General features: G+C 44.9%; 2 protein-coding genes across 2 annotated transcripts in view; both read right to left on the bottom strand.

Annotated features, from left to right (window-relative positions):
* LOC119448180 (uncharacterized) overlaps nt 1-11,361 on the bottom strand; it is a 54,969-nt gene extending 43,608 nt beyond the window's left edge. Inside the window, exons 1-4 of the mRNA XM_049665135.1 lie at nt 11,191-11,361; nt 4,854-5,080; nt 479-603; nt 233-339 (exon numbers count right to left, since the gene is read on the bottom strand). Coding sequence (XP_049521092.1) covers nt 233-339; nt 479-603; nt 4,854-5,080; nt 11,191-11,226 — 495 coding nt within the window. The 5' untranslated portion in view covers nt 11,227-11,361. The remainder of the gene's footprint in view (nt 1-232; nt 340-478; nt 604-4,853; nt 5,081-11,190) is intronic.
* Nucleotides 11,362-11,421: 60 nt separating this feature from the next.
* The window catches only part of LOC125944625 (vitamin D 25-hydroxylase-like), a 20,956-nt gene continuing 5,656 nt past the window's right edge, over nt 11,422-26,721 (bottom strand). Inside the window, exons 2-7 of the mRNA XM_049665134.1 lie at nt 25,587-25,885; nt 23,499-23,611; nt 20,438-20,696; nt 17,706-17,896; nt 14,665-14,805; nt 11,422-11,429 (exon numbers count right to left, since the gene is read on the bottom strand). Of these exons, the coding sequence (XP_049521091.1) occupies nt 11,422-11,429; nt 14,665-14,805; nt 17,706-17,896; nt 20,438-20,696; nt 23,499-23,611; nt 25,587-25,885 (1,011 nt within the window). The remainder of the gene's footprint in view (nt 11,430-14,664; nt 14,806-17,705; nt 17,897-20,437; nt 20,697-23,498; nt 23,612-25,586; nt 25,886-26,721) is intronic.

The following is a 26,721-nucleotide window of genomic DNA, read 5'->3' as shown; positions in this document are numbered from 1 at the left end:
TACCTATTGTGCAATATGTGAAGGCGTGATGGGAAGATTCCGGCCAGGGCTCGGCACTAGGTACCAACAAAATGTTTGAACCAGGTTTTTTTTACCTAAGCAAGTTCATCTGCTCTTTCCAGCCGCTTACGCCTAAAAAATAAATCCCAATGTGTTGTTTTGCTGCGAAGTGTAAGAATACTGTTAATCATGTTGTCGACAATCAGATTGAACAGAAAAATTGGCCGCTTACTTGAATATGTGTCTCCATTGATTTTTTTGCGTATCCTAGATTTCTTAAAACATGAAAGCAGTATCTTCGGTTCTGTTGCCATGGTTCTCCGTTTAGAGATGTAATGCCTGTTTCGACGAAAACCCATAGAAAAGCGAAGGCGCTATTGAAAATAGCAGGTAGAATGCTGCAGACTATAATGAGCAAAAACAACAGTCACATGAAAGCGCAAGTGACGAGGCAATACAATTCGGAACATTTTCTAACCTTTTATTCCGAGATAGCCGAAAAGGGAATCATCAGGCCGGTATAGCACATCTGGGTTTGAGAGCCCCTCTGTGATAGATTTGAGGTCATTCAGTACCACGACTTCCCTGCATCCAAGCCGAAGCCTGCGAATATCACATGGCTAGTTATAAAAGTTACTTGCGGGAATGATCACTGGTACCGCGCCCATTGGGCATCCTTAGCGCTCTATCGGTGGTTTGAAACGCCGCTTTCGAGACCTTCCTTGGCGCTCACGGACATACTGCGCTACGGACGTGAAGGAGAACTAGATTTTAGTTTTCTAAGCAGTTTTTTTTTTTCCCCGAGGCGGTGATGTTTAAACGCGCTCCAGAGTTTCGCAATCGTCGAAGGAGAACTAAAAAAATGGCCGCCTGCTATCGATGGTTTGAAACGTCGTTTTCGAGACCTTTCACGCCGCTCACGGACACACTGCACCATAGGAAATGAAAGAGCAGAAAATATATTTTGGTTTTCTAAGCAGTTCGCTTTTTTCCTGCCCGGCGGTTATTTTATTGCGATAGCAATTATATGGACACTCCAAGCAGATTTCTGTCATCGCCGTCGTCACCGTGAGGTTCCGTATAAAGTCCAAGGGCGATAAAATCGCGCCGTATGTGCTAGTGAAAGTTACCCTTGCCTACATCGGCGTTTTATAGGGCAAGATCATCCACTGGATTATCCGCTCTTCGTCCACTGAATGTTGGCTCCCGCCTTCAAGTCCTCTACTCTAATCGCCGCCTGAATCCCGGTTCAACCCGCTAGAGTTGAAAAGCTTCCATGGATGGGCTGGCAACCTGATCCTGCACCGCTATCATCGCAGAGCTCTACAAGGAATATTAGCAGCGTCTGGTCACGGCTCGCTTTGGGCACCACACATTTGGGGCACTTACCGCTGCTGTATTTACAGGTCAGTTACCGCCTTGGCGCTTTATATTAAGACTTCACTACTGCCTCATTGCAATGTCGTGCCCCGAAGCAATTTCAGATAAATTGTACCTGGTGTCGTCGCTCTTGTCGAGCGTATGTTCGTCCATAAGTAACTGGTTGATTCTACTTTCTGGGGATGTGGACCAAAACCCGGGCCCTGACACTAATCCATGGCATCGCTCAAACGCTTGCTTCCGTTCTTGAGACTATGCGTAGACTTGAAACGGGACAGTCAGCTATCCTTAATGAGCTGAAAGGTGTCGGGTAACGGCAAGAAGCTACAGATGCTAGAGTAAACTGCTTACCCGGAAGGATAGATGCACTCGAAAACGCGAATGCATCTCTTGATAGTGTTCAAAACTCGGAGCCAAATAACGAGTTACGCAACTTATGTGATCAACTTCACTCCCTCACTTCAAGATTTGATGATACAGAAAACAGAATGCGACGATGTAATTTGCTGTTTTTTCGGTATTGATGATGAGCAAGGCGAAAACTGGGGTGCATCTCAAAAAATAATAACGTTTTGCTCTGAACAGCTTGGCCTTATCATGGTGAACGCACAGCTTGAACGCGTGCATAGATTGGGACGCTTTTCTTCTGAGAATCGTCGGCCCATCATAGCACGATTAGCTCTTTTCAAAGACAAGCAGAATATCCTCGCACTTGCACACATGCTAAAAGGTACTGAGAATTCGATACGTGAAGATTTTTCTTTATTCACACGGCAAGCTAGGAAAAAATTAATTGACTTTGCTTAAACAAGAAAACAGCCTTTCAAACTTACAATTGATAAGGTTCGTATTAATGACACCACTGATGTTTATGACCGCGCTACTGACACAGTTGTGCCGTCGATCCTGTCAATAAAAAAGGCAATACATTTTCTGGTATAGCTACGAAATCGCAATCTTCTTTAACGTCACTGCTGTCGTTATCTTACACGAACATTCGCAGCCTACTAAACAAGCGCGATGCATTGAGTGCCTATTTGGAAGATGGCGATCCCGATATTGTAGCTTTAACTTAAACTTGATTGCCCACCGACATTACTAATGAAGAACTTCTTCCCAACAGTAACAAATATAACATTTACAGGCATGACCGTAGTGGGAAGAGGGGTGGTAGTGTCGTGATTGCTATAAAAACCTGCATTTCATCCTTTCTCGTAGAAACAAGTTCCCCCTGCTGAAATATTTTGTGGCGCATGCGCAACAAGCCTCTACCCGTGTTCTTGTGGGTACATGTTATCGGCCGCCCGACGCTGACCACTCGTTTCTCGATGTACTGCGTGAAAGCATTACATGTGCGACTCAACAATGTTCCACGGCTGTTGTTTATCTCCTAGGCGACTTTAATTTTCCACTTATTGATTGGCCAAATCTGTTATCATCCTGCCACTCCTCTGCTGAATTTATTAGCTTAACATTGGATTACCATCTAACCCATACAGTCGATCAACACACCCGCGGTCCCAATATCTTAGATTTAGTACTAACTACCGCACCTGATATCGCCGCGTCTATTGCTTACATTGATGGGTTGAGCGATCACAAACTTCTTCATTAGACATTATTATTCCACAAACTTTCTATCGGGTTCAGACTAAAAGCATTAGAGATTACAATAGGGCCGACTATAAAAATATTAATGCTGAGTTGGCTGTCTTTTTTAGTGAAGAATTTCTGCCATTCTTTAATTCAACATCGGTAAACGACAGCTGGGAACTTTTAAAGCAAAAATTAACAGCACTGGTAGAAAATTACGTGCCAAAAATTGTTATCGCAAATGACAGATCAAATCCTTTATTGACTAAGCACCTTTGAATATCAAGAAACAAGAAGAAGCGTCTGTATCGGGCGGCCAGAAGGGACAATCAAGCCTCATCTTGGCCGGCATACAGTGACTTTCTAAAATCTTACTGCAAAGAGCTATGCGCAGCCAAAGACAAATATTTCTCACATGACCTGCCATATCTTCTAATCAATAACCCGAGAAAATTCTGGCAAGTTATATCACCAGGTAACACTGTCCGCAAATATTGCTACGTGATGATGGTGAAAGCCCTTTGTCTGACGCTGATTGTCCAGTAGCGTTTAACGTTTTTTTTTTTTTTTTCACATCTGTTTTTACACAGGAAGATTGTTCCACTGTTCCCATAGTTCCCGACTTTGAATATCATTTTATGAAACCAATAGATATTACAGCAGATGGCATTGCGTCTTTAATAAATAATCTGAAATTATCCACATCTTCCGGTGTAGACAATATCAACTCAAAAATACAATATACTAAAAAATACTGTTACAATTTCAAGCCAAATTTTTTCATGTTTTTAGGCAATCCTTATCATCTGGCGAACTACCCCTGGACTGGAAAATTGCAAAGGTTATCCCTGTATTCAAGGGTGATAAAAAGTACTCTCCACGAAATTACCGTCCCATCTCATTAACTTGCATCTGCTGTAAACTACTGGAACATATATCTACCGCATCGCATATTTACCGCCATTTAGAATCAAGCAACTTATTTATTTTAACCATCATGGATTCAGAAAATGCTTATCTTGTGAAACCCAGTTGCTCGAATTTACAACAGAATTACATTCCAGCATGAATAACAAACAACAGACTGGCTGTGTATTCTTAGATTTTTCGAAAGCATTTGATCGTGTCACTCAATTGTCGCCTCATCTCAAAATTATCCGCGCTCCGACTAGATAAATTAATCTTGGCTCCGAAACTTTCTCTCCTTGCGGCAGCAGTTCACTGTTAATAAACACTCATCACTTATTTCTGACATTACTTCTGGCGTACCGCAGGGCAGTGTCCTTGGTCCTTTTCTTTTCTTAATTTTCATTAATGACCTTCCACAAAACATATCATCGCAGATAAGGCTTTTCACAGACAATTGCATTTTATACCGTACGATAAAAACACATGATGATCATTTAATACTGCAGGATGACCTTAACCTTGTCAGTTTCTGGTGCAGTATCATGGCAGATGACCCGGAACTCAGACGAATGTAAAGTTATGTCCTTCTTGCGAAAACAATCAAACCCTCGCTTTTATTACGTCCTAAATAACACCGCCGTACCTCTGACATCGTCCTATAAATACATTGGCATTGAATATACAACTCATCTTTCCTGGAGTACACACATAACAGCTATCTGCGCAAAGGCTTCAAAACCTCTGGGTTAGTCTCATACGGAACTTGCGTAAATCCCCTGCTACAGTTCGTAAATTAGCATATCAGACTTTTGTTCGCCTGTAAAAAATAGTTAAAACTATTTTATAAAATAAAAAAGGAGGTCGTCACTCTTCAACATGGATAGCATCTCTTCACCGCATAACAGCGGTTCGTACCATAGGTGCAAGACGCATATGTTGTTACTTTATTTCATCGTTCTTAGTGCACCTACCTTATAATGGGGCCATACTGTTTACTCAAATCCTTGAAGGCGGCGTGTAATGGCTTCCGTATGAAAGGCAGGTAGCCGAGTATGGGGACCCCTCTTGGGCCTGGAGGCAGTCTCTTTTCTTGTCGCTTTGTGGGCGTCACTATGAAGAACCTCAACGTCAAAAGCACAACAGTCATGACTGTCAAGCAAAGTGTGGCCATTGACCAGTTGCTTTCCCATAGAGGAATCTGAAAGCGAAGGTTATTTACGAAAAACGTGGTATACTTTAATTATACACGGCGGCTTGATGCTCCATTTCACACTTGTCAAGTTGCATTCTGGCATACTTTGCGGCAGTAGCTTATTCCTCAGCCCATTAAGGCATGTCTGGTCCATGTTTCCTTTCTTTACACAACAGCGTCCTTTATGTGCTGTAGCACCACGCGTTCCCGAAAGATTTAAGCCGCGAATGGCTAGAGTATCTCTCGACGCTTAGCTGGGGCTTACACGCAAGCACAAATAATATCGTGCCGTTATGTCATATACGCTTGAAGTAATAGAACCACAATATTTTGAATTTATTGCTCCTAAAGTAGCGTTATCAGTTTCTTTAGTAGAAAGCAGCAATCAATTTCAAAGCTGTATCCAGCAGCGCTCCTCCGTTGGCACTTGAAATTCTGTTTGAAGTGCCAACGTTTGAAGTGCCAATTTGGTTGCATATATCCACAGAAAGCTATGCATTTCGTGAGTGTAGCCTTGGTTCAACAGCTGAGCCTTTGCTGCGTGAAGCATGACTTAATATCATCATATAAAGTTTTTGCTGTCCCAGTTGTCTTTGCGCACTATATGCACAGCGACCATGCATATCTACGGATCGTTTCCGTACTAAATACACAAGTAGCATCACAACTGATCATTAAAAGCCTGATAGGTAGCAAAGCTGATAAACTTCTCGAAGAAAAGGTGATGCTCATTTCACTTTCTTTTCAACCTGTTTAATAGCACTCTCCGCTCATTGTGTAAGTTATGGAAATTAAAGGAACATTGATATAGTAAATAAGTCCTGTAATCAAGGTCTCAAAATAGAGCTAGACAGAGAAAAAAGAGAAAGCTCTAGATCTAAATACAAAGTTTTCTGCCGGCGTTCACTATAGGAGGGATAGTCTGAGGTGTTGTCTCTAATATACCTCTGTTCTGAATGTTAGCGTCTAACGAGCTGAATTGCACACTAACAATAACATAATAGTGTGTCGCTCTATCTCAGCATTTTCAAACGATCCACAAGCCCCAAACACAATGAAAACAGCCACGAAATGGCTTTAAAGGAATGCTAACATGATATTTTCAACTTAGTCTTTTTTCTTTCTTTCTTTTTCTGTCAGTGAAGTGAACACCTTGGACCTCGAAATTCTAGAAAAAATACTGGTATGCCTCCGAGCGCCCTAAATAATTTACTGTGATAGCTTTCCCACAAACAAGTTTTGGTTTTCGTCTACCAGGTGGTGTTATGTGTCATGACGTCATTACACAGATGGTGGTCACGTGGCAGCAGGATATCGCAACGTTTTTACACTCGCACTTACTCGCTCGGTCGTCTGCTATACTTCTACTGCTTGCGATGCCCGGTGTAGCAGCGTAACAGACCACCGATCCAGCTGCAGCGAGTGCCAAAATGGCACGATGTCCTGCTACCACGTGGCCACTTTATGCACCGTGCCATCACAAGCCATTGACCTTGTTGGAAACAAAACCAAAACTGTTTCGTAGAAGAGTTATTCTAGCAAATTACTTATGCCTGAGGCTTGTCACAAATTCTTCTAGGGTTTCGAGGTCCATGACATTCATTTAACGCTAAAACATGAACAGTTAAAAATGTGGTGTCAGCACTGCTTCAATGTGCTGCATCGTCGCTCACTGTCACAGGCGCTGCGGCAAAGTAAACGTTGTGCGAACCATAAAAGGTGTGCAATCTGTTTAAAAAGAAATATTCTAGCCCACGATGACCATGTCATGGTTGGTTGCGAGACCTGCTGTGAGGCTGTGAGGCACGGTGTATTCATGAGAGCTTGCAATAAAGCAAAGCTTTTACATTATGAATGCAGTCAAGTGCTTCAGCCGCAACATCGCTTAAGCTTTAGGTATGCCTCTGAAAAAGTTACGGTGGGCTGCAAATATTTTTCAGCAGAGAACGCCTGGCCAAGTGGAAATTTTTTATCTGTTGCCGTTGATCTGTGGGGCACATCGTCAATCACATAAATAGTGGGTGTAATTATTATGGCGAATAAGTTCTGCCGAAGCCAACAAGATGGATTAAGTTTCGCTAAAGAAAAAAAATTGGCATCCACTTATACTGCAGCGCAAAGCTTCAAAGGAAACCCATAAGTCTTTCTCAGAAAGAACGCTTTCAACTCGAAGAAAAATTTGTCCTAGTTCAAGACCATTTTTTTTTCTTTCATGAAACTTCCTCTACACTGAGGGCTTCCACAAAACTGATTTGCCGTTTCAGTGTCTCTACGCTTCGGTTTGTCGACCAGTTCGCCCTCGCCCAGTACTCTGGTGCACGGTGTAAGAAGAAACGGTGTTCCGACGGCGCAGCGTGGTAATGGGGATGACGCGTCTCATAAGGCTCGCATTGACCACTGGCCACAGCACCCGTTAGTGAGGCCGAAAGGCGTTAAACTTAAATGGTGTAGACAAATGTGGGAGTTCGTTGAAGCTTGGTATGAAATAAATACCTGTAACTCATTACGATTACTGCTACACAAAGGCGTGGATTGAATTTAGAAATGCATACCATGCTGTTTTAACACTGAGCCTAACCTAAAAGCAAGGCGGGTTGTTGGTTTCTCTGCTAGGCAGGTGGTGGCAGACGGAAAGACGGTGTCTGCTGCGTGTTCTTTCTTTCTTTATTGTTTTGCATTTTTTGTAGACATTATTTTGTTCTAGTTATAAAAAGCTTTAGTTTAACGTGGCTTAAAACACTTTGTGTCACGCACAAGCAGTTGCGTGGCACACGGAGTCAGCATCAGACGGCAGCCACATTGCTCCCAGAATCTGTAGACAACACGCTTGACGACGGGGAGGTAACGCCAAATTAGCACTTGCGCCATATAGAAATCAGCACCGACAACACCTCGCAGCTGTGCCCAAGAAGTGCTTTTCGCTAGAATGCAACAGCGGCCATGCTAGCAGCAAAGATAAGATTTAAATGCTAAGTGTGCTGAAGGGCAACGCCCGATTGCAAGCCTGGCAGAATGCCATAACTTGAAACGATCGAGCCCTGCAGCCGCAAAACTATGTTTGCGAAAGGCACTTTGATCCTGTTTGCGTGAGCAAGAATTGCACAGTGGTGCGGGAAGGCGTTGTACTCGCCAGCATCACTTGAAAAGTGACGCTATCAAAATATGCAGCGCCCACTCTAATTATGGGCTCCTCAAGTTTTGCCCCGTGCCGTTTGTCTGCAGCCGCTAGTCATGCCAGAAAGTAGTGCAGCCTCTTCGTAGCATGGTAAAAAAGAAGCAAGGGGCACTGGAGGAAAACAGAGGGGAAAAGCGCACAAGCAAGGAAATGGGAGCTCTGTCGGAAGATCGAATAAGCCAGATGTAATCAATCGGAATAAAGAGCGTAGTGTGACTAGATGTAGCACTACGCTATATTGAAACAAACGCTACGTCGGTGAAAGACTAGGGACTGTGTGGCAGACCCACGATACAACCCGAACTCAGAGAACGGCCATAACCACCTGCGAAAAGGAAAGCGGGCGACTCGTCTTTAAGCGTCAACGCTGAGCAGCGAAGTGTCAGTGAAAGCGGGAAACGTTCCAGCTAGCACTGAGACCACCAAAAACACAGTCGGGTTTTTCAAGTCAGACAATTTTCAGCCACTTGTTTGCAAATCCACGTAAGATCACACACCGAACGATATAGTGGTATTCCAATAGGGTGCAAACAGCTTGCATGATAAACCTCGTTTTTTCTCACATGGAAAGAGCACAGACGCTAATTTTGGCAGCGACGACTGAGCCCCTTATTTGTTTCTAAAAAAAGTTCCTGCAAGGCGATGCGAATATGAAAACCAGAGTGGTGATCATGGACAAAGTGGTAGCCTCAAATGAGCTAGAAATTCTGCGGCAGTTGTCGAGGTTGACAGCTGTTCAAGAGGCACTCAGGAACCTCGCAGTGAATGCGTGCGTCGGTGGACAGGGTATAAACACGTTTCCGTGTGTCCGCACGCGCAACCTCTTGGTATTTTGATCCATCTGGCCCACTGGGGACATCAAGCATTGCGTCTTGCATTTTGAAGATGGCAAGAAGACTTGCAGCCGCTTCTCTGACAATACGCTTTGAATACACCATAAAAGGATCCTTCGAATGAAGGAACATCATGCATATTACAAGTGATTTCCCGTTTCTTCGAAAGCGTCATTTTGACTGCCTGGGCGGGTTTAGGTTCCTAACAAATAAAGCATCAAATTTAATCGCAAGAATATTTTGCCAGGAATAGTGGGACTGCATCGGTTGAGAAATAGCAAACATATTTAGCCCTGTACCATATATCGAAAGCTATGTTATCGACTGCTGACCTGTATGTTCCAGAAAAATGCATTCTATATACTCACGGCAGTCAATGTGAATTTTACATCACTTGCTTGCTTTGCTATCTATTACTACACACTGTAACTACTGACTGCATAAACGTGAACTCACGCAGTCACATCTGCGAAGCCTCGACGTTCATGTAACGTCTCTGCATAGGTACAAAATCAGTGAGTGCAAATGAAAGAAAAACTTGCTACTCCCTCACCTCCTCTCCCCTTACAGCTAACACCGCAAAAGTTATTAACGCGACAGTGTTAAGAGCCCTGTGTCGCAGAAAATCCGGTGTCGGCGTTGGCGTTGGTGGCATTGTCCGCGATAAATTTAAGTGGGGTCATTAAACGGCAGCAAGTCAAGTGTGGTGATTAAAGAAAGTATTTTGCAAGCTTAAGTTGGAATCAGCTAGCGCAAGACTATCGCGTTACACTCTTAAAGGCGAAGCTTAAGCGTCCACCAATTTTTTCTTCATGCAATACAAGTAATACGTGACCAAACTAAAGCAATGTCTTTGTTAGTTGGACTAAAAACATAAGCTTAGTGTTGTGACTGTAAGCATAATCCAAAATGGCGTAATAAACGACACGCTGCTTTCTGTAATATTAGTGGTCTTTATCCGAACAGGAAAAAACGTATTGTTGGCCAGTTATTTATCATTGCTTGCGATATCGCTTTCAGCGGATGCTGATTACTTAGCACAGCGAAAAGAAAGCCCATCGATCTAATGAAGTCACATCAGACGCCACGTCACGCGAAAGCGTCCAAAAATTGAGCGACCGAGATTATGACTCCAAGGGCTCTCATTTCGGCTCTCATTTCGTCACTTACGTTTTTCGCCATTCGACCTCTCCTATGGGTGGGGCTTTGCAGTGGTTGGAGCGGTTATGGCCGGATCCGTTACAGGCATAGGTAACTATACAATTTAGATAAATAGGTTTTAAGGAAGAGAGAAAAGATTACGAAGATGTAGACAAAGGTTAAGAAGAAGTAGAAAAAGTGCTTGACTGAAAAATGTGTATAGAGTTCCTCATTAGCTCGAGCAGGCTAGGTTATGTCACCGCCCCGTTTCCAAGGCGATGCCAATAAATAATAATAATGTTATTAATCACCATCATCATCGGCGCGAAACTTGATCATATGTAAGACGCGTTCCGCCGCGCCATCAGAGCGACCACCCCGGAAAGGCGTAAGCCCCGGACTCTTAGACATATATATGGGACAAGGACAAATTTTCTTCAAATGCGAAACTATCATGCTGTGAAACGCGTACGGCTTGCCTTGGTAGCTAACTGCTTCAGTCCAGGTGGATGTCATTTTTTACACTTTCATGTAATCGTGATACGTTAAGAGCGAACGCTCGTTCACTTTCGGGGAGATCGGGGACGTTTTGGAGACGTTGTCAAGACTATCAGTGTGGGCTATATGTTGCTAATATAGGGCTTTTCTCTGAAAAGAGATGTAGTTCGTGAGACGTATGATTATTGAGGTGTATTACGTCAGTATAAAGGTTGATGAAATCGCCAGCCAAATTAAATTGCGCTGCGGCTTTAATTTGTAGCATTGAACGGTGATTGTAACAGTGACGCTTAAGTATTTTGTTGTAGTAAGGGATCCAAAACTTTAAAGAAAGAAAACTCACTTGTAAGTTCGCGACTGATTTGTTTCCCTTCTCTATTTGTGAGGCGTCTTGACGCGCACGTCTTACGAACACAATGAAAGGAAACCACGGCAGAAGTTCAATGTATACCATCAAAGACAATACTCACAGTGAAATGAAGGTCTCGAAGACTATGGAGTGCCATCTTAGCTTAGAGAATGACGCCTGTGCACTGGCGTAAATAACAAGTCTGAAACGCGGTTCCGTTCTTTTGCGTTTCAGTCTCAGCAGCTGTTGGACACTTATCTTGACGTGCGGCCGGATGGTACACAGTAAAGTGTGCTTCATGCAGGAGCCGTAACCTACCTGTACAATCGTATCAGACGCTCATATCTCACTCTTAATCACCTGCAATACACAACGCGTGCCACTCAAAGTCCTGGCGCTTTTCCAACGTCGAGAGGACATTGAGGTAGCGGAAGATTTCTACAGGAAGATTGCAGGTCAATCAACGTACACAGGCTCCCTTGGTACGGATAGCATTGTGCGGCATACACGGGATTCACGCGTGGACCTGCCTTTCACCACCGAGGAGCTTGATGTGGCTCTTGCTTTGTGTAATCAGTCATCGTCTCCTGGACCAGATGGCATATCGTACCGCATCTTTTACCACCTGGGTGATCGAGCGCGAAATGCGTTGCTGGATATATTGAATGAATCCTGGCGGGATGGAAACGTCCCTCGAGAATGGAAGACAGGCCGTGTGGTGCCACTGCTCAAACATGGCAAGTCACCACTAGAGCTCACGTCATACCGCCCAATCGTGCTGGCAAGCTGCGTAGGGAACGTGATGGAATGCATGATCCTTGTCAGATTGCAGTGGTACCTGGAACGCTACCAAGTTTATCCAACCGCTATGGCCGGTTTTTGACGTCTCCGTTGCTCCATCGTTAAAGGCATCGGTCTGGTCATTTACGTCCAACATCAAAAGAGATGTAAACGATTATCTGTCGCTATGTTTCTGGATGTAAAAGGAGCGTATGACAGTGTTGCTCATGATGCAGTACTCGATGCTCTTGAATTGGTTGGCTTTGGTGGCCGAGTGTACCGGTGGACCCACTACTACTTACACATGAGGTCCTTTTTTGTGCAGACCAATATGGTCCGACGTCTCAACACTGTACATACCATGGTGTTCCCCAAGGTGGCGTCTTGAGCCCCACACTATTCAACCTTGTTCTTGTCGGTCTCGTGGAACGCATAACAAGTGCTGTCTACATATCAACGTACACCGATGACACCTGCGTGTGGACGTCAGGTGTAACACGTCCTCAGGTGCGCGAGACTTCAAAAAGCCGCGTCTTCAATATCGGCGTATCTTAGCGAACAAGGCCTCCAGATTTCACTTGAGAAATGTGCGCTGGTCGCGTTTACGCGGAAGCCAATTACGTCCTACGCCATATCCATCAATGGGCAAAACAAAACGTCTGTTACGCCAGGACGCACAGATTCTTAGGGTTGATCATTGATCGTGACCTCAGCTGGAGTCCCCATGTGGCCTACCTGAAGAAACGCTTAACGGTCATTTCACACGTTTTCAAATTTCTTGGAGTGAAAACGTGGGGAACGTCAGTACACGTGATGTTACAACTCTACAGGGCGCTGTTTCTCGGATATCTGAGGTACAGCTAACGTGTACTGAGCAATACTTGCAGTAGCAGCATCCGCACAATCGAGAGTGCTCAGGCGCAGGCACTCAGGGTTTGTTTTGGATTGCTACGCTGCACATCGACAGCGCAAACAATTGCGATAGCTCAAGCAGCGCCTCCTCTATTTTTTCAATGCCAGCCCTCTACGAAGTCCACCACCCTCTGCGATTACCTTCCCTATTCTCTCCCATCGGCTAGCGCTCGCGCCTGCTTTGTGGTCGTGGGGGAGATGTACCCTCTGGGTGGCGGCTCACGACGGAAGTCGGAGGAAGTAATCCTGACAGACGCATGAAGGGTCTACCGCATCTCCTCCGGAACGGCAGCGGACCTGAACTTCACGCTCGCCATGCTCTCTAAACTGCGCACGCGCGAAAAGAAAAACTGTACATAGTGATTTTTGTTCCTTGAAGATTCGCCTGTGTCTAGGTACTATACTGAGGAGTTGTCGCTCCTTGAATATCTGACTTTGCCTAGGTACTACGGCGGAGAACTTTCTTTGCTCGTTTTGTATGCGTTTATCCCTATAGGCTAGCCGTTGTTGGGACTCGGCTAGCGTTTGGGCCAATGATCCTTCAGCCAAAGAGATGAGTACATCCGGGAGTAGAAGCGAGAGAAAAGGGGGTTTATTCTACATATTTATAGTGGCTCTAAATATGGAAGCCCACTCCATCGGGGAGCACTTTGAAAGTCTCAGCTCGCTACATGTCTGAGCACATATTAGAACACGTCAGGACACACCACTGCACCCAAGGTGTCTCCTTATAAAACATTGGTCTTTCCTAGTTGACCCGACTAGAGAATCTGATGACCTTGGTGCGTATAATCAGAGGGGTCGTATTGTTTACAAAACTCCGCCTCGAATGTTGAACCTTCGAAGCAAGGGTGAGGCAATCTGGAAACAGTGGATTCATACGCCTTCTACGAAAGTCGTCTCCTTGGTTTCTATCTCTCAGTGATGTTCGTCTTGCCAGGGTCGGGAGAGTGACCATCACGCTGGTCCCCGCTTCCCCGAAAGGTGGCGGTTGTGGTCGCTTCATGAGCTTCTTTGTCATCGTGTCCCAGCCGCTGTCGCGCCGCGTCGCCGGGTAGGCGGCCGCTGATGAAGGGGGTGGCATCGGTATAAACTCACAAACGATGCACACTGCTGATTTGGGGCGCTTGTTTCCCTGTCAACGTCGGTATCGGGCATTGTCGCCGTGTGGGCGACGCTGATGAAAGGGCCTGCCTCGATGGGAAACAATCAAAGAATGCGCCCAGCCGATTCGGGACGCAACAGACAGTGAACACTCGCCTAAATGTACTGGCGGTTGATGTTTTGCATGCGGGTGCTCATAGTGCCCTACGCAAAGTAACATATCTTGATGGCATGCAGGTGTGCTCTCACATCTCGCTGGGCTCTGATGTCATTTCCGGTGTAATATATGATGTAGATTTGGCCATCCTCAGCAATCACTTGCCGATTCTCGTTAAAGCAGCGAGTGATTGTAACGTCATTGTTGATGTCTATCGTCTGCAAAACTCCCGTTGCGTGAGGATTGCTTTCAAGGGCAACTGCCTCCCGTCGCACCTTAAGGTAGGCCACCTTCGTCATCCTGTCCAGCCTTTCATTCCGAAGCCGCTGCAGTGCCGCAAATGCATGGAGCTAGGATATGTGAGCAGCGTCTGTGAAAACGAAATTGTGTGCCCCCGCTGTTCTGAGCCAAACACCGCAGATAAATGTGCCGCCACTTTCATGAAATGTCCAAACTGCCACGGATCTCATGAGGCCTCATCGAAGCACTGCCCAAAAATTAAGAAGGAAATTGCTATCTTAAAAGAGATGGCAAGGGATCATTCCTCTCACCGAGAAGCCGCTGCTAAAGTTAGGAATCTACGCTGCCGTCACCGACATTTTTCAAGAAAATCTGCGTCTGTGACGCGTATGCCACGCCCACAGTCAGCTCCTCCACTGCCACCCAGGCCGTGCACATCATCTTCAAATGGCAAGTGCACTGGGAAGAATACGCACACCGAAGCCTGGCCTGCGTTGCCAAAACGGCCACAGTTGGTCTTCTCCCAAACTCTCGAAGTGTCATCTGCAATAGAATTGGCCCATCCTTAAAGCTACAAGTGCCATCAAACGTTTTCCGCTCTGAGGGGACACTATTATGCCGCCTCTGGCTCTGGGTGGCGTTTACAAAGGCCTACCCGTTCCGCATATGAATGGGGGATACGCCCATGTTCGACTCTTGTTGAACCAGAGAAACAATTGAACACGTCTTATGTCTCTGTCCCGAGTACGACGTCGAGCGTGAAGTTCTCCGAACAGCATTGAACCGGCTCGACCATTTCCGGCTAGACCATTTCCGGAAATGAAGATCCTTGGATCATGGCAGTACTCGTATGCGTCAATGGCACAGAAAGCCACGAAAGCGTTGTTACAATACCTCAAGTCGACAGGTCTTGGCCACCCTGTGTAGACTCGGCGCGAAGCTTCAAATGTCCTCGAAACTGTGCTCTATCTAGCTCATTTGTCTCTCTTTTCATCCGTATACTCCCTTCCCCCAGGGCAGGGTAGCAAACCGGACGTGTGTCTGGTCAACCACCCCCGCCCTTCCTCTCTTCCGTTTCTCTCTCTCTTTACAAAAATCAACAAACAGCTCATGCTACATGGTACAGTAAAGGACAAAAAAATAAGAAAGAAAAGCTACTTTAGATACTGCAAAAATCACTAATGATGATTTGAAATACAATAATTTTGGTTAGTATAACATCACTCAGTAACAAATATAGTAGTATAAATGACTCATGTGAGATTCGAGAAGTTATATAGATAACAGATAATAGCGCAAAAGTGACCACAGTTTAGAGCTTAAAATGTAGAAATTTCATGCGCAGGAAACAAGTATTACAGTCAAGATATGTTGGTGTGTGAAGTGGCATCTTCATTGTTTGATGTCTCTAGTAGGTTGATGAACGATGAAAGTGACGGGAGTGGAAACTACCTCTGAGTTGTGAAGATTCCATTCTTTGACCACACCTGCGAAAATTGAGAACTTGAACGTGTCATCATGAACACATTACTGGTTTAGTACAGTGAGTGTTTTTTTTTTTTTTCGCGATAGACGTGATGTAGACAAAGTAACGTATATAGCTCGGTCTGTCTTATAACTGCCGTGTATTAGTTGGCAGATGAAATTTAAGCGCGCTTGTCTGACCCTAACAGATTGTGTATTCTGGTACAACAGCCGTAAAATTGAATTCTGGTACAAAATATTCTGTACTCTCGAGATAAAGCTAAATATTTTCCCGTTGATATAATTGTTCTCACGTATTTAAACTTAAACGAATCTGCGAAAATGGCTTATTAAAAATAGTAATCATGAAAAGGGCGTGTCATAGCTTTTCCTAACAAGGGCGCGTTGTTATGGAGGCCGTGTCTGTTTAGATAACCACATTTCAAATGTAATTATCTTTTGTTTCGAAATGCATAATTTGCTAGTTTTGTTGTCTAATTCTTTGTTGGTTCACTGAAAAGACTGTAGTGTAGACTGTAGCTGTAATTCCTGTAACTACACCGTAATCAACTCAGTAGTAAAGCGCTCCTTCTTCACTTCAACGATGTCTTCAAGGTATGTTACTTTGACCTAACTCTTCAACCTTGTGAAGGAGAGCTTCGGTGAATGGGTGCATATTAAATCCTATAAAATTAACGGCGGTAGGTACGATTGAGTTAAGTTTCACCCAATGGAGCGTCCAAACTCACGCAATGTTTATGTTTATCCACCATAAAGCTCGCAACTTTAATCCTGCTGTCCGACGCTTGCTGTGCTATCGGGTATCGCCAAGGTTGTCACAAACAAACTGGCCCACCTCCAGGATCTTGGGGGTGTCCTTGGCCTCGTCAATGCCGATGGTCCTCCGTGCAGGCATAAATGATCTCACTAACTGCGTAAAGCTAGAAAAAAAAAAGAATTTTGCCTGTTGTCGTCAAGTACTTCTTTATTTTCAAAGAAATCCCAGCCGCGCCGGCGTGGAAGTTCTGCACTGCAGTTTCTTGGTCAGTCAACGCGGAAGGAAGCGAAGTGCTTGCGTGTCGTTAGCCACAGCGAGAACACCGCGATCAACGTCAAGGGAAAGAGACTTTCCTTCCTCTGGAAATACCCGAAACTTCTGAAGTACTGTAGTCACGTACAAGAAAACTTCCATAATAACAAGCGATTCACCGGGACATGCACGTCTTCCTGCGAGGAAAGTAGAGAAAGGAAAGGTTTAAATACTATCGTTTAATTTGCGCGATCAAGTATTGGCACACAGAGATGCAAAATAGAAGACATGCTTGCAGGAATAGTTGGTGTTTAGGGATGGAATAGAGTCCGAGGAACTAGTAATATGCTTCAAATACGCGCGCTTATCCGTGTATCTTTTCTGTGTGTTCATGGCGTTTCGCACTGTGAAGGGTTTCAGTATGGAATACCAACATGCCCAACGTACCGTCCTTTTGAATCATATTACTAGTTGGCGTATTGCATTGTTCTAGCACCATCTCTGCTCTTATTTGTCAGTCGTCCTGTTTCGTGGTGCAGAAAATATGAATGCCAAGGACAGCCAAGCACATAAGTTAAACTTTGAGGGAATGTTCTGAGGAATAGCAAGTGATGTGTGTGGTATAAATATTCACCCAAACGTATGTAAATATTCAAACGCAAATATTTACCCTCGTAGTGCTAGCGAGAAGACTTATCATAGGCTTGTTAGTATCAATATTGAATTGTTGAAGGTTCCGGAGACGAGGGTTGTCTATTATGTTCTACGAAGCAAGAAATTTTGACTTCCATAGGCTGAACTTAAGTAACTTAAATGTTGTCCTTTTTTTACCCTTATTGATAACTAATACGTCTGAGGAAGGAAAGAGGCGTCCCATACAAAATAACACCTCCTGTACGTTCACATATTCAGCAGTGATTGGTCAACGTAATTGAGAGTCCACATTTACCGAGACTGAAAGGCAGAAATGCCGGGTGCTTGTCGATGACCTCCGTGCCATCAGTGTTGAGAAAACGAGTCGGATCATACTTAGAGGGTCCGGGCCATTGCCTCGGGTCGTTGTGAAGACACCAAAAGTTGGCTACCACTGTGGTGCCAGCAGGAATATCGTACCCGCCAATATATGTGTCCTTCCCTGCACTGTAAGGTAAAATGTAAAAAACAACAAGTCAATTCACAGCACAATGAAGAAAGTGAAATTCAACCAGAGGAGGGGCGAATTTTTATGTAATGCTAGAAGCTCGGAATGAGACAGAATGAGAAAATAGGGTAGACTTGTGTGAGTACTGGAAGGGCACACAAAAGCCCACTTGACTGATAGTTTCATCAGAGGTATAGGCGTATCAGGAAATTGTCTTGATAACATTTTGATTGAGCAAGTTGACGCCATTAAATACCTCAGCGTAACGTTAGACATCAACCCTGAGTGATAGAAACGTATCCGTACATTGTGCGCTAAGCTTGCTTCAGCTTGTTACGTTCTATTCAGGACTAGGGGGTTGCTGGACGTAGGTGTTCTGAAAATCATTTATTTTTCTCATTTTCGTTCTCACCTGACGTACTCGTACTCCTGTAAGTCGTGGGCCAGTACATACAGGTCCTACATTAAGCCAATAATTTATTTGCAGAAACGAGCGCTACGTATAATAACGTACTCGAACAGGTATCAGTCCAGTGCCCCTTTGTTCAATAGGTTACAGATTTTGCCATTCCCTTTTGTTTACAATATAAGAATTGCAATTGTAGTGAATAACATCATACGAAATAATTATCCGCTTTCAATTAATGTTTTTGTTGCCTTACAGGGATACTAGAAATGCAACCAATATTAATTTTAATTACCCTGTAGCCCCCAACACATATGCACAGCGCCTAATTCAATATTACGGCGCGAAAGTATGGAATACAGTACCGCTTCAAATCAAAATGAATTGCAACTTCCTATCCTCTATCAAGTGTTTCTACTTTTTGAACATTGAGGGTTATGTTTGTTGATTTCCTGAATGTTGACTCTTGAGTGTTGATCGCCATTGCTTTGGGGACTGATCATGTATAACCGAGTTTTCTGTATATTCTGTTGCTAAAATAACAAATATTTACAATGGGACTATACTAACTTCGGCTATTGGCCCAGAAGATTTTGCAAATGTTTTGTATTGATATGTGTCAACGTCTGTGACTATTAGTGCGCTAACACACGCGTCAGCGAACTCACCGCTAATTTCCCTTCTTTCCTTCCCTCCTCTCTCTCCCTGTCATCTTTGTGTTCCCCGTTCCCATTCCCCCGGTGTAGGGTAGCCAACCGGACATTATTCTGGTTAACCTCCCTGCCTTCTCCCTTTCTCTTTCCTCCTCCTCCTCCTCCCTTGTACTGATTTTTGAGAAAATAAAGAAACAAAGAGAACCAGAAGTAGTTTATTGATTGGAAAATGTACAGGGGTCGGGCGGGAAATGGAGTATCTGGCCTGAAAATCGTCCAGTTGCACATAGCGATGTGCCAACAGATAAGGTGAATGCCAGGGTCGTAGCATGCATAATATCACGCGTCATTTATGCCATATCGTATCATACATGAATATAATGCAATAACGTTTCACTCCCTCGCTTTCTGTGAGATTCAGAGCTTGTGTTGTGGACGTTCAAGGCATGATCAAATGACTTCATTTTTCAAGCGGAGCTTGTTATGAGGCGCAGCTTTCGGTGGCGTCCATATACGCAAGAACCTCATCGGCAGCATTGGCTCGAGCGTCGTCGTCTGCTTCCACAGCTGGCTGCGTTGCCGCTCATCATTACAGCGTAGAATTTCACTTGTCTTCTGTCGTCGTGATGGGGAGGCCACATTTACGGGGGCATGATCCATTGCTTAAGGGTGTATTAGCCGTCCATTGTCTTACGTAACGGACAGATTTAATTTTGAAGCAATTTAATTTCGAAGAATAGCAAGCGGCAATGGTGGGCGAATGCTGCTAACCACGCCGCCAAGCAAACTCGAGACATCGAACGCAAGCGACAACGGCGGACTGCGGGCATACTGTCAGTGACGTCGTCTCTCCGTCGCAGCCGTCGCATCATAGTTTAGGTGCACCCAGGACAGGCTTCGCTTAACCCCATTTTCCGATAGGTGAAGGATTGGTTAGTTTTTTTATGCTTGTGTCTGCTTTAACAGAAAAAAAACTTATCTTACCTAAGTAACTTACGCAACGTTTTCCATCCTGGAAAATAGCAAGACGTCCAAGCCTTGCAACTCTGAGAAGCTGTTAAACTTTATAAATATGTTTAAAATAACAATCAACTGAGAAAAAGGACGCATGATTGCAAGAAGCAACTGACGAGAAACCTATACACCAGAGCCGTCGTATGCGGTGCTGCATGGACTGAGCTATAGCTACGACTGTTCTCCGACCTAGTTTACTCAGCGTTTATGCGTACGTATATGAAAATGTCTTCGCAGCTTTAGGTAGTTTTGTACGCCAATGCATTAAGCTGCAGGCGTTATATGGCACATGGTCTAACAGCTGCAACACGGCAATGATGCTGGAAGGTTTAGCGTCCCCGTAACGCTGTGCACGGTATCAGTGTGAGAGATATAGTGTTAAAGTGCCTACTCTAACTGTGCTTTTGCTGGTCCCCGCTCACTAGCCCCTTTTTAGACCTCCCGTGTGTATTTTCAAATCAACTTACGCCCTCTGTATGCCGAGTGGCGTCAGTGTCCTCCAGCGGAGCGCCTCCAAAATGGCGGCTATGGTGAACGGCATTTGCCGCCTGTCCTCCCACACTGGCGCCCTCTGGCTGCCCACTACGGCGTCAATCTCACGCTGCACGCGCGCCTGTTGGCCGTCTGGGTCACTGGCAGCGATGAGTAGGTTCCACATGATGGCACTTCGCACAGGATTGGTTGCGGCCCCATAGAAATTGATCATGTGCCCTTCCAGGTATCGAACTGTAGAGAATGACACAGCACTGAAAAGGACTGGCGATGAAACATGATCTCGCATACGTTAGGTTATCGGAGACCACCTGCGTAATATGAGTTAAGCCCTGTTTTCTAAAGGTAATAATGACAGCGGCACAGTGTAGCGACTGAGTTGATCCGGAAGAACGCTCCGGAATAATTATTTTAAGTTCGCGCAATTACTAACCACTAGCCATGAGACTCTACACATGAGACATTATATAATGTTCTACGAGTGGCCTGAAACAGACCACAGACAGGGATCATTGATAATTGCTACAAATCACAGTAGTTTTAGTATAATTTAGCGTTTTCTTTCCATTAGTTAGCTGTGGTGCACTACCACAAGATTGTTAAACTAAGTATCGATAATTACTCTGCCCCAAAATTGGAACCTTGCTATAGCAAGACAGACCCTATCTCTGACCGTGAATAGTCTATTTTGTGGGTATCCTCGGCCGTTAAAGCTGAGCGCGAGTGGTAAGGGAAAAAAATGTAGGTGCAAGGCTGCTGGCATCACACAACCTATCTCCTGCATTTACTGAGAGACTGAACTGCCTATAGCATCGGCATCCTGAAACGTAAAGTAAGTAATAACGTAAATAACGTAACGATGAACTACGGCATCCTGAATAATCGTAAGTGCAGCCAAGATTTCTAGCTTCCACTTTGGAACCATTTGCGTCCCTAACGTACCTACTTTATCACTTTGTTCAATTTTTGTGAAAAAAAATACAGCACAAGATCCGCTGAAACCAAAAGGAAAGAGTTTTTGTGCTGTATATTGTTACCAGAGGCAATGACCTTGGTCTGCATAAGGAGAGCTCACTTCCTGACGTAATGCAGCGTCAAATTACGCAGTACGTGGGTGTGGGTACCCTCGGCCGTTAAAGCTGAGCGCGAGTGGCAAGGAAAAAAAAGTATATACAAGGCTGCTGCGCCAAAATGTGATGAGCGCCTTGCGGCAAAATGTGATGAGAAAAACTTGCTTCCAGCAAAGATGTAAAACACGACAACTACAAAAAAAAAAAAAAAAAAAATGAGGGCAGCTTGCACTAGTGGTGCAAGGCTGAAGAAACAGCGTAGCTGGGGGTTGACCAAGCTTCTCCACCAGCTACTGACGTCAAACCCCTGCCGATCGCAGACGCGACTGCCGTGACCAAACTCGACGTTCAAGAACTCGGTGAAATCGGCCGTTCGCGCCACCCATGGAATTGTAGGTTTGACGCTGGAAGTTACGCATGACACGGTAGCCAGGATCACTTTCTCGGCGCTTGCGATCACTCAGACAAGAGCGTTCCCTGCAAAGAGCGAGGTACTCGGGATCCTCCGCTCTTCGCTGCCGCTTTGACGAAGATTCACCAGTCCGGTATTCCCGGTTTGATCGCAGCCGTTGCATTCGTTCAACGAGCAGCGGTGCGAAGGGCTTCCCGTCGAGCATCTTCTTCCTCGGTGGTTACGTACTTCTTCGGCCCAGCCGTGTTTTTAGGTGGCGCAAACGATATGCTCAGCGCAAAGACACTAGGCAATGTGCCGCCGTCGCGGCGTCACGGAGGTTTGTAGGAAGGCCCCGAACGAAGCAGCGCGCAGTGACGTCATGGCTTTTTTTTTTTCTCCGCCTACAAGGCTGTGGAATCTTGGCGATGTACGGGAAGCGGCGGTGCAGCGTGGCGCGGCTGGGCGCAGACATGCCAGGTGGTTGGCTAGGCGACGCATAGTGACGTCAGAGCTAGGCGCAGCGCGAACCAGGCGGAGCTGTGCCAAGTGGTTGCTATGCACCGCGGTGACGTCATAGCTCGGCGGAGTTTCTGCGAACGATTTGTAGCCGAACCTCGAGCTTAAACAGCTACGCTGTTAAAAGACTTCACTGCTGCAGTACAGCGCCTCCACGATTACCCCTTGAATGCGGCAAAACCGCAATGACTGAACAAATGAGCCAGAAGGCCTTGTGCATCAACGGCTTCAGATTTTGATTAAAGCTGGTCGGCTACTAAGCCACAGACCAGTTGGCAGAGATTGCACAGCCCTTTCTGCCACGTAATAGCTTGTTAGTGCAGGCTCGATGGTATATCCATGTTATGAATCAGGAAAAATGGTGAGTGATTTAGTTGCAAAAATGAGCCCGTGCTCACAAAGCAGATCACCCGCCACTGATGATAGCACGAACATTCCATCCTGAGTCGGGATAGCGAACATATTAATGATCTGGCCAATGACGAACAAGAACATCGTGTTCATTTTAACTGATTTGTACATTTTCTTAAACACCAGCTTTAAACAGCTTTCTGCCCTATGGTGCTATTGCTAGGTCCTATGTCGCGCTGCTTAAAGCTGCTGTCTGACAGTGCCGAGTAGTTACTGTGAAAGAAAATATTTGTGAATTCTGCCAGTGCCTTTTATATAGCTTATCAGTGTTTTTCTGCCTAATAAAACCTAGTATGAATGCACACAGAAATTATCAGTCATTGGTAATTATTATTGATGTCATTACGTGCTTAAGTGACACATTTTTCCTATGAAGAATACCATGTTGTAAGGGCTGCTGGATAATCATCAGCACTTTGAGATTTTTTATATTGTACCGAATACTCCGACGACAAGAATTTTCGCATTCCACTCCCGCCATAATGCTGCCGCCGCAGTCAGGAATAAAATGCGTGACCTGGTGTTCGGCTGCAAAATGCCATGGTTACTGAGTTATGGCGAAATTAATCGTTGATGTAAGTTTGCCAGAGATGCAGAGAATGGTGACGTTTGGCACCGAGTACAGTGTAAAGTACCCGCACTTACGATTGTAGTTGGAGTTGATGCCTTGGTTTTCTTGAATCTTCCTCATGTATCCGTCAACGAAATCCCTATCAAAATGTTCTTCCATTCTTCCTTCGCGGTTCTTTACTTCGCTTCTGTAACAGAGAGAGAGAGAAATTGGGTGAAAAAGGCAGAGAGGTTGACCGGAAGAGCTTCTGGTTTACTACCCTGCACTGGGGGAAGGATAAGAGGGAAAGAATAGCGGAGAGTTAAAACAAGGTGAGAAAAAAATGAGCAGGTGGGGAATGCCTGTGAGAACTATAGACCCTGTAATAGGCTACAGAACGTAAAAACTTCAGGAGTGTTTTGACCGGCTTGTGAGTCAAGAAGGGGTCGTCAGATGGAGTAGCGCACTTTGGGATAAAGGTTACATAAACAAGGATAAATTGTCTCAGAAAGTCTGGCCAACGTTTCGATAGGTGGACCTATCTTTTTTGTGTGATGGCTGTATAGGCCGGCGTTCCACGATTATCTGTTCCGAAAGCAGCCGGTCGTCAAGACGGGCGAGTGCGGTCGCGAGTGACTGTCTGTGGCCACTGTATCGAAGACAACGGCAAAGAACGCGTTGAATAGATTGCAACACCTTAGAGGCTTGGGCTAGTCGGTACCTACTCGTCAGGTAAACAGCTCGAAAAACGAAAGACAAGAAGGGTAACAGCGCTGGTATGTGTTCCCCTTCTTGTCTTTCGTCTTTTCGTGCTGTTCCCCTGTCGATTGTTGAACAGTTCTCTTGCTGCCGCACTGATTCCAAGCAGCACTATTTTTCCTTTTGAAGCGGAAAGCGAGTATTGTTTGTTACAGAAGCTGTGGGCATCGCTTTTACAATATTTTTTGCTTCTGTAATAGAATATGTCGAAGACGAACATATGGATCTAATAGATAAATGGAGCATAGGGGACTGCGACTTATTTAATAAAAGTAAGAAAAACTCCAATGGTTTCCTCATAGTGACATTGTTATCGACAAAAGAAGGGGAACCGGGGGGCTCGATCGAGCCCCTTGGGTCCCCTTCTTATTTCGTTTATTCATTGCAAGGGTCTCGAATATGGCAGCCTTGATCTCATTGGTAGCATGCGAGGGTTTATTAGCCACGTGCCTGCCCTCACAAGATGACGCCATCGGGCTAAAGGGATGTTCCACATCCGCCTACCATGGTTCTGAGTGGCGCTGGCTAACACACCTAGGGCTAGATCTAGTAAACATAAATACCCAAATTAGTGGACGAATTGATGGCCGTCGCCGTAGCACAATTGGTACTGCAACGCGCGTGTAATGCGAAGGTCGCGGGTTCGGCTCCCGCCGGCGACAAGATATCCTTTCGTCCAATTTCATTTCCCTTTTCTTCATTATTTTCTATATTGCAATTTCAACCACACCAATTTCCCCGATGCTTTCCTTGGCTTCATTGTCTGTTGGCTTTATGTGGTTATGACATTGATAATGACTTTTACGGAGGATAGCATTTTCTGAGCTAAAGTCATAGAGTATAAATTATACTCTCAATCAACGCGCCCGCTAAGGTGTAAGTCTCTCACCTTATTAGATAACCTTAAAAAGCTAGTGATACAATAGCCAGTACTGCAATTATTTTTGAGGGCAAAAACACTTTATCTCCAAAATCGATTGCTTGTTCCTTGTGCAGTTACTTGCTGCTCTCTTTCTACAGATCAAAGTTAATCGCAGATTATGAAAGAATATAAATATTACTATCCGAGCGCTGCCCGATTGCGTTAATTTCAATCACGTGATTTCATCCCATTTTCGATCCTTTCAGCTATCTTTTTGCCCAGTCCTATAAACAGTTAGCTCCTCTCTCTACTGACTACCGTTAGAGTGTCAGCTGGTCGATCTAGACAGTTCTAGTGCGATCAGCAGCAATTTCCTTCATTACTATTTCTTGAAACTTAATAAACAAATCATTACTAGAAAAAAAGAACGCTGTTCCACGCTCGCTTGAAATTATGTCAACGTCACCCAACTTTATAACTCATTTAACAAGCTTAGTGTTTATCAGACCCAGGTTTTAAACTATTACTTCACTGTGAACTATATTTATTATTTCAGACTCACCGCACGAGCTGTGCCAATTCCGTAAACACGTGATTCATGATATGGAACCTCGAGCTTGGTATCAAGGTGGACAGGGCGCGATTACCGGCAGGAAGTCCATAAACGAAAAAGTTCGCGTGGCGCAGAAACTTCCTGAGCAGCCCCACGACAAAGTGGCCTTTGGGGTCGCCAGCCTCGTATCGCCGCCCGAAGACCAACGCCGAGATGTTGTTGACCACGCTGGCCGCAAGCTCCTGAGCTATCAGAGTGGGTCGGCGTTTCTTCGACACAAGGAGATCCGCGAAGCACTGAACCTCCTCCTACAGAGATGCATGCGAACAGGTCAGATGTTTTCAGGTTTTCATAGGGCAGCGCAGATGAATGCGTTCCCGTTCACTCAGTTTGGGCTGTACACCAGTACGGTCCACACTTAAACAAAACAGCTATAGCTAATGAGTCGATATAACTTAGCACTTCGACTTTCTCATAGCTGATAGGAGTATTAGGCTGACATCTATGTATTGAAGAACTGCCACCTAATATTCACGGCAGACTTCAGCTGTCACCGGCAATCATATACAATATGAGTGTTCTCTATAAAAGTGGACCATTGTGTACATTTTGTGCGGTAAGGTAGGGATGCCTGCGCCCTCACATTTTCAGCATTGAATGCAAGCTAACTGGCGAATATGCCGCCGGTGTTTATTGCAATTCTGCGCAGGTGTAAAATATCACATGTCGAAGATCATGCATCATACCTTTCAGGCGGATCGCTTGAGGTGCACATTGCTCACACGGCCAGTCGGGATGTTCAACAAGCTAATAATTCAGACGCATATTTCAAGGGCGGAATCACAGCTGGGCAGCAAAGCTGTCATGTATAGTTATCAGAAATCACGAAAGCATCCCCACTCTTGAGACATCCGTCCCAAAAACGTGCTCCGAAATACGTTTTCCGTCCATCTAACGGGTTCACAAAAAAAAAAACTATCGCGCACTGTGAAACTAGACAACCTGGAACGTTCATCTATATTTAAGCAATCCAGAAGCACACCATCTGTCATATTTTAATCTTCCGTTCCACAAAGAGCACTCTGCGGAGAAACTAGTTTTCTTCAACCTCACTGAGATTGCAAACGCGTTCCTGAAAATTCAA

This window comes from Dermacentor silvarum, chromosome 4 (genome assembly GCF_013339745.2).
Source record: "Dermacentor silvarum isolate Dsil-2018 chromosome 4, BIME_Dsil_1.4, whole genome shotgun sequence".
Taxonomy (NCBI): Eukaryota; Metazoa; Arthropoda; class Arachnida; order Ixodida; family Ixodidae; genus Dermacentor; species Dermacentor silvarum.
The sequence above is the reverse complement of the archived record's forward strand: the minus strand, read 5'-3'. Positions and strand labels throughout refer to the sequence as shown.